Here is a 7,590-nt window from a genome sequence, read left to right on the forward strand (position 1 = left end):
TACGCCTTCTTTCTTTGCGTGAACATTTGGGCAGCGTTATGCAGATCTTTCCACATTGTGACGTAGACATGTGGGGGCGTGTTAGAACGAGCCGTTTTTGGTAGGCGTGGTTGACTCTTAACTTTTATAAAGAATATCTCTTTGGATTTGAGACTTTAGTCTTTGCAACTTTACAGATCTTCTTTATGCACCAAGAGCTTGTAACACTCCAAAGAGAAAGGAAAAATTTAAATCGCATCATATGACCCCTTTAACAGACTGAATCGCGCAGTGAAAGAACACACTCTAAATGCGCGCGCGCACTAGTCTAATCTACTAGACTCCAAGGCACTCTGTAGGAGTGTTTTGTTTGGTTTTTGGCAAAATACTGATAATGTCAAATCGCACATCGTTAAAACAACAATTATATATATATATATCATAGACGATATATATCGCACGCCCTGCACCACTGTCTTTTTTGGCTAATTTGTGCAAAACCTCTTGCTAAACTGTCAAAGCTTCATTTTAACCACAAATGCAATGATGCAAGTATTTACCTTACCTATACATGCTTGTGAAGGGTTGATGTCGAGATTTTATAAGCTGCTAGTTTGGTCTCTCTAGGCAAACACAGCTTACACTGCATAATAGAGCTTAAATATGCCCAGGGGTTCACTTCATTTCCTTCGAGTTCAACTTCAGCAGAATACGACGGGGTTTCGTTTTCAGCTGGGTCTGACTCTGCACCATAACGCCTGTCTTGTCCGTCTGTATCTTTCTTGTGATTGTAGCGCCAGTTTGCTCTCCTGCCCATTATTTACTGCAGTAGTTTCCAGGGAGCGATTTGTTTTTTACTCCGTAATGAATGTGTTTTAAAATGTAGCGAAGTACAATACTTCAAACAAAATATACTTAAAGGGGTCATATGATGCGATTTAAATTTTTCCTTTCTCTTTGGAGTGTTACAAGCTCTTGGTGCATAAAGAAGATCTGTAAAGTTGCAAAGACTAAAGTCTCAAATCCAAAGAGATATTCTTCCGGGGTCCGTCACATGTGGTTGCCACTCATTCGTCAGATCCGCCGGGCGCGCCCTTCTCGACCCCGCCGCCTCAGCCCACTCTATCCCGGCCTCAGCTCACTCTAGCCCGGCCTCAGCTCACTCTATCGCGGCCTCAGTGCACGCTAAGCCGGGGCTTCCCCTAACGCTAGGCCGCTGTGTTTTTCGTTGTGAAAGCGAAACTACTTTGTTTGGTCTGGGATTAATCAATGCATGCTGATGAACTTTTATCATAGTTTATATAACTTTTATCATAGTTTATTAACATCCAACCCGTTCTTTTTCATCAGTAGTATTATTTGTGATTTGGATTTTGTGAACGGGAGTTCCTCTTTTGCTGTTATAAGCCTGGCTTCGGGTGCTTTCACTTTCAAATTTGTGATCTTGTTGTCATGTTTTACAAGAAAAGATAATTGTCTGTTTTGCTTACATACATCTACACACCTTTCACTTTTTAAGACAAAAACAAAAGATGAATTCATTTTCTTAATTAAAAAGCACAACAACAATAAAACAGTAAGATGTCAAACTAGCTTACAAAACATTTATTAACAAAAACGGTGAGGCATGGCATACACCACATGCTGTATTATATACAGACTAATAAATTACAGAATGTTTAGCAAACACTGAGGAATCAAATAAAATAAATAAAATAAAAGAGAGCCTCCATAGCGTAAGGTGAGGTAAACAGCAAAGATAACAAGCTTTTCCAATTGAAAAAAAGAAAAAGAAAAGTAAAACTAAACTTGCTGTCGGTGACGGTGCTTGCATGTTCACCTTCTCTGGTTTAAGAAGCGGTCTTTTACTTTACTCTAGCTTGAAAACCATCCATCGTTTCCTCAACATTCGCGTCATTTTTGCTCGTGCTGACGCGGCCTGTATAAACCTGGCTCAAGCGATGCGCAGTTCAAACGAGTAGCGTGGTTTCGTTATGCTTTCAGTTTCGTTTGCCGTTTGATGTTTCTCATAAAAACAGAGACTGACTGGATGCGCCATTAACAAAATTGCCTGCGCATTAATTTTAAATATAATTATATAAAAATGTTGCAGTCGCACCAGCAGGAAAAATGGTAGCAAAATGCGACTATTTGGTCGCAGTCTGGAGCCCTGCATTACAATTTGCCTCATTTACAATCTGCAGTCAAATGCTATGAATGAACATATAATCCTGCCACAAAATTGAGGACGCCATTAAAAATAAACCATCCACTTGTCTGACTCTGCGATCCTTCTGATGTATGTACTAAGAGATACAAACAAGCTGTTTAAACTGGGTGTGGCAAAGCGAACATTCTTTACTCTTCCATTTGTCCTGTTGTCAGCGGACTCAAGCACGTGGGGTATGTCAGACACTGAACACATATCTGTATACTGTATCCAGTGTTGAAAGTGTCAGTGATTATTATGGGTTCTGTTTGCTTTTGGTGTAGACGTATGTCAGCCATTAAAGGGATAATTCACCCAAAAATGAAAATTACCCCATGATTTACTCGCCCTCAAGCCATGCTAGGTGTATATGACTTTCTTCTTTTAGACGAATCCAATCAGAGTTATATTTAAAAATGTCCTGGTTCTTCCAAGCTTTATAATGGCAGTGAGTGGGTGTTATTTTTCAATAGTCCAAAATAAGTCCAATAAAGCGCATCCATCCATCATAAAAAGTGTCCCACACGGCTCCGGGGGGTGAATAAAGGCCTCCTGTAGCGAATCGATGCGTTTTTGTAAGAAAAAAAAATCCATATTTAACATTTTATAAACCATAATCTCTAACTTCTGCTAACTGTTGTACGCACGTTCACAATAGAACGCCATTCTGGCGGATGACATAGGGTGTAGGCGTCTCGCAAGAACCAACGTTTGTTTACAGGAGCAAAGGAAGCAAAGTTTCCTTACTTTAGCAAAGGAAAACCAGTCTCCTCTTGAAAACAAAAGTGTTGCGTTTATAATTTTGTTCAGTGTAATTCGTGACCAGTGTTTTGTTTTGCTCTCTCTGCTGTGCTTCCGCATTCGTCACTTCTCACCAGACCTTATGCTGTGTCCTACGTCATCTGCCGGAATGGTGTTATTGTGAACGCGCGCATGACAGTTAGCGGAAGCTAGAGATTACTGTTTATAAATGTTTAAATATGGATATTTTTCTTACACAACGGAGCCATGTGGGACACTTTTTATTATGGATGGATGTGCTTTATTTGAAATCTTTTTTTGGACTATTGAAAAATAACACCCATTCACTGCCATTATAAAGCTTGGAAGAGCCAGGGCATTTTTAAATATAACTCCGATTGAATTCGTCTGAAAGAAGAAAGACACACACACCTAGGATGACTTAAGGGTGAGTAAATTATGGGGTACTTTTCATTTTTGGGTGAACTATCCCTTTAAATGACTAAGTGCCAGTGGGTCAGGCCTATGGTGTGATGTTGTATAACTGTTTGTCAATGTCTTGCTCCGAAGTTGGTCATATGCAAATACATTTACCCATGTGATATCAGAAAGCCCAAATCCAATATCCAAACAAGCCTTTTTTGGAGCTTGATTAAATAAATGCTTTGTTTATAATGAGAAGGATGTTTTAAGCTATTAAACTTGCATGATGTTCTTGTGGTACAAAGACCTCCTATATGTCAAAAGTTCAAGGCAAATTTTATTTCTCCTGTCACCATTTACAGTTTGTTTTACTCTGTGTAATGTTTAGGGGTGTGAAAGTGTAAAATACTCTCATTAATGTATTGTTGATTAAATGCAGACTAACATCAGCAGTTGAGGAACACAAGCGTTCTGTGCGGCCCTGCAGGAGAACCAAGAGCTCGAGAAACCCTCTCCGTGCCCTGGCGGCACGAGATGACCTCAGACAGGCTTACACTGAGCAGAGACTCAACGTGGCCTCCGTGGAAACCAAAAGGATACAAATGGAGCGGAGTAAGTTTGTCATTTACATTTTTGGTGAATTCATGGAATGTTTTCACCACTTTTACATGTGATATTTAAGCATAAAGTCCTTTGTTCCAGAACGTGAACGTGTACATTTTGAAAACATTTGCTCTCTTAATGCTGCTTAATTTGCTGCACATTCCTGTCTTCTCTCGTTATATTGAAGTAGCAATTAAAATGGTGATGAAGCAAATATAAACACTGTTATTTAATTTTAAATGTCTCTTCTGTGTGTCTTCAGTGGCCAAGCACTCGAATTTGGCAGACGCTGCTCTGGCAGGTCTGGCCAGCAAGGAAAACTTCAAGAAAGTCAATCTGCGGAGCGTGAAGTCCACTGAGGTGGTGACCAACAACAGCGTTGTGCCTTTCCACAAGCTCATGCTCATCCACATTAAAGGTAAAGTGGTCAAGGATCATGCAAAATATCAGTTCAACCAAGTTTTTACGTCCTAAATGTGTATATTCTGCTTTTAATACTTGACTTGTCATGTAGGGCGCAGGCATGTTCAGGTGCGTCTGGTTGAACCCACAGCCCGCTCTCTGAACAGTGGTGACTGCTATCTGCTCATCACTCCCAAATACTGCTTCTACTGGAGTGGAGAATTTGCCAATGTAATCGAAAAAGCCAAGGTACTACTAGTTGTTACTAATACTTTATTTTTATTTCCATTTTCTTTTCATTTTAGTTTGTTTTAATAAATTTGTTATGTGCTGTTCATTTTTTTCATTCTTTTATTTCAATTTCCAATTTTACATTATTTTTTGTTTTTATATATGTTTTTATATACATATTTTATGTTTTTATGTACATTTTATTTGGCTTTATTTTATTTGTTTTAGTTTTAAGTAATTTTAGTGCTTCAGTTTATTTATTACAGGGTTTTTTACATTAGTTAATTCTGGGTAATTCTTAAACATGGGTCAAAAAAAAAAAATCCTGGGAAATATTTTTTACGTTTCACACTGTTCACACTTTACCTGGGTTTATCAATTAATCCTGGGTTTTCTTAAGATGACGTTTCAGACTGTACGTTTATAAACCCCAGTTAACATTCTTATTTGCATATTTGTGGTGGCACTGCAGTGTGGGGTTAACACTGCAAAAGTGGTGCGGGCAGGGTTTTAACCCCAGGTACATAGAAAGCATTCATTTTTATGTTTTTTTTTTTTTTTAAGTTTCAGTTTTATTTGTTTTTCATCTAATATTTATATTTTATTTTACTTAATTTATCGAATATTATTTTTATTTGTTTTAATTAACGATAACAACACTGTATTACATAAAAAACCTCAGTAAAGAAGTTGTCAAAAATAAAGCTGAATTGCAAATTGTGCTCATATTCTATGTTGTTTTTTATGTGTGTTTGTCAGAGCTCAGAGATGGCTCAGTACGTCCAGACAAAGAGAGATCTGGGCTGCAAAGCTCCCCAGGTCACTGTGCTGGAGGAGGGAATCAACACAGACAACCGTTCAGCCAAAGAGTTCTGGAGTCTGCTGGGAGGAAAGGCTGATTACAGAGGTACAGGAACATAACCTGCCAGGCCCTGTATAATGAGCACCAATGTTTAAATGACAATATTTCACTCACTGTAAACAGACTCATTCATTAGTAATTGTGTATAAGCATACCATTGATTCTAGGGCCAGAATTCACTCATGTTGCATAATCAAATTCAGTTTATCCTCATAATCGAGTTAATTTTAAACTTCTCCGGTTTCCTTTGTGTAGGTATTTGTATGTTTTGTTTTTTGTTATTTTTTTTACATATGTTCTTTGTGTGTGTTTTACCAGGTGCAGGGGAGCCGGAGGAAGATGAACTGTATGAGAGTGCTGTAGTGGAGTCAAACTGTGTCTACAGGCTTATGGAAGATAAGCTGGTTCCTTATGAGGAGGCCTGCGCATCCATCCCTACTGTCTCTCTCCTTAACTCTAAAGAGGTGTGACATTTATAGCCTCTTGTTGTGAATGTTCAGTGTGTGCATGTCTTGATAAACTGTACTTGATCCCATTATATTGAACGTAACTCAGAGTATATGTGGCAGGCGCTGGTGTTTGACTTCGGTAGCGAGGTGTATGTCTGGACAGGAAAGGATGTTCCTTTGAGTGACAGGAAGGTGGCAGTACAGCTGGGCAAACGGATCTGGAGTGGAGCATATGACTACAGCACTTGCAGGGTCAACCCTCTTGACCCCTCCTCAGCTAATAAAGACACCCCTAAGTGAGTGACCTCTCCACTGACCATTCATGCTCATAACTCTTCTCTGTTGGTGTTGTTCTCTCTTGTAGGACCCATCTTAGCAGATTATGAATTTGTAGGTGATGTCTTGAGCTTTGGGAGAGTGGTGAATTAAGCTCTAAAAAATGCTGAGCTCTGAAGTACAGCCATCAAACCAGGACACATGTAACTTCCTCTCAAACAGACTGATCACAACAATCACAATACTGTCCCCAAGTGGTTTAACTTGATTATAGCATATTAGTGGTGAATTAAAGTGTTCTGTTTTTATTTAGTTTTTTGTTATTTATTTATTTTGTTTTTCAATAACTGTTACTTTAACCAAATCTCATGAGAACCCTACTCCTTTTCTTTCTCACTTGTGTCGTTGTTTGTGAGCAGACAAGGTGAGGGCAGGCCAAGCTGGGCCCTGTTTGGCCGGCTGTCAGAACACAATGAAACTGCTTTGTTCAAAGAGAAGTTTTTAGACTGGGCAGAGAGGAAGCCCCCCAAGGATGAACCAGTGGTGGAGGAAGTGAAGGTAACACATAGCAAGACACTCAAAAAGGTTTCCAACCTTTTTCTCTTCTTTATAAAGATTTCTCAATTTTTCCTCCAGAGTCCAGTCTATCAGCACTTTCCCACTTGTGACTCCGAGCTGAAGCCGTGTGATGTTATAAAGATGCTGGCAGGAGCCCCAGGCCCTGTGAAGATGGTGCTGGAGGGTGTGGATGTGCAGAGAGGTCATGGATTGGTTCTGTCTGAGGATGGGCGGCAGGCTGAGCTGGCCACCTTATCTTTGGACGCATGGCACATACGTGAGTTTGATGACTTTGAGATGCCGCCAGAGAGCGTGGGTCAACTGCACGAAGGGGACACCTATGTCATCCGCTGGAAATACTCTGTCACTAATGTTGGTGAGTGAGGCATGGTACTTAATTTCTGTTTTACAGTATTTTTGGTAAAAATAAATACAGCCTTCAATAACATTAAATATGCAGACCCCAAACTTTTGAAGGGTAGTGTAGTTTAAAAAAAAACTGCAAAAGACCAAGCAACATTTAACAATTAAAAAACTACAGGTGCATCTCAATAAATTAGAATGTCGTGGAAAAGTTCATTTATTTCAGTAATTCAACTCAAATTGTGAATGAACTTTTCCATGACATTCTAATTAATTGAGATGCACCTGTACATTAAGTTTGTTTTATTTTTCTTTTGTGATACTTTGTTTTTTTTTTCTATACTTTTTATTCCTATATGCATATCATTTTGATTTTTTATGATGAAAAAAGACCAGCAAGGAAAAGATGATAACCACATTCAGTTCAGACTCAATCAAATGTACACTCTAAAAAATGCTGGGTTGTTTCAACCCAATGTTGGGTCAAATATGGA

General features: G+C 39.0%; 1 protein-coding gene across 1 annotated transcript in view; it reads left to right on the plus strand.

Moving 5' to 3' along the window:
* Window positions 1-7,590, plus strand: part of svild (supervillin d) — a 91,137-nt gene that overhangs the window by 53,716 nt on the left and 29,831 nt on the right. The window contains exons 12-19 of the mRNA XM_016470058.1: window positions 3,792-3,964; window positions 4,218-4,373; window positions 4,470-4,606; window positions 5,348-5,495; window positions 5,769-5,914; window positions 6,020-6,195; window positions 6,595-6,733; window positions 6,812-7,109. Coding sequence (XP_016325544.1) covers window positions 3,792-3,964; window positions 4,218-4,373; window positions 4,470-4,606; window positions 5,348-5,495; window positions 5,769-5,914; window positions 6,020-6,195; window positions 6,595-6,733; window positions 6,812-7,109 — 1,373 coding nt within the window. The remainder of the gene's footprint in view (window positions 1-3,791; window positions 3,965-4,217; window positions 4,374-4,469; window positions 4,607-5,347; window positions 5,496-5,768; window positions 5,915-6,019; window positions 6,196-6,594; window positions 6,734-6,811; window positions 7,110-7,590) is intronic.

Source organism: Sinocyclocheilus anshuiensis, unplaced genomic scaffold (genome assembly GCF_001515605.1).
Source record: "Sinocyclocheilus anshuiensis isolate Anshui unplaced genomic scaffold, SAMN03320099.WGS_v1.1 scaffold2122, whole genome shotgun sequence".
Classification (NCBI taxonomy): Eukaryota; Metazoa; Chordata; class Actinopteri; order Cypriniformes; family Cyprinidae; genus Sinocyclocheilus; species Sinocyclocheilus anshuiensis.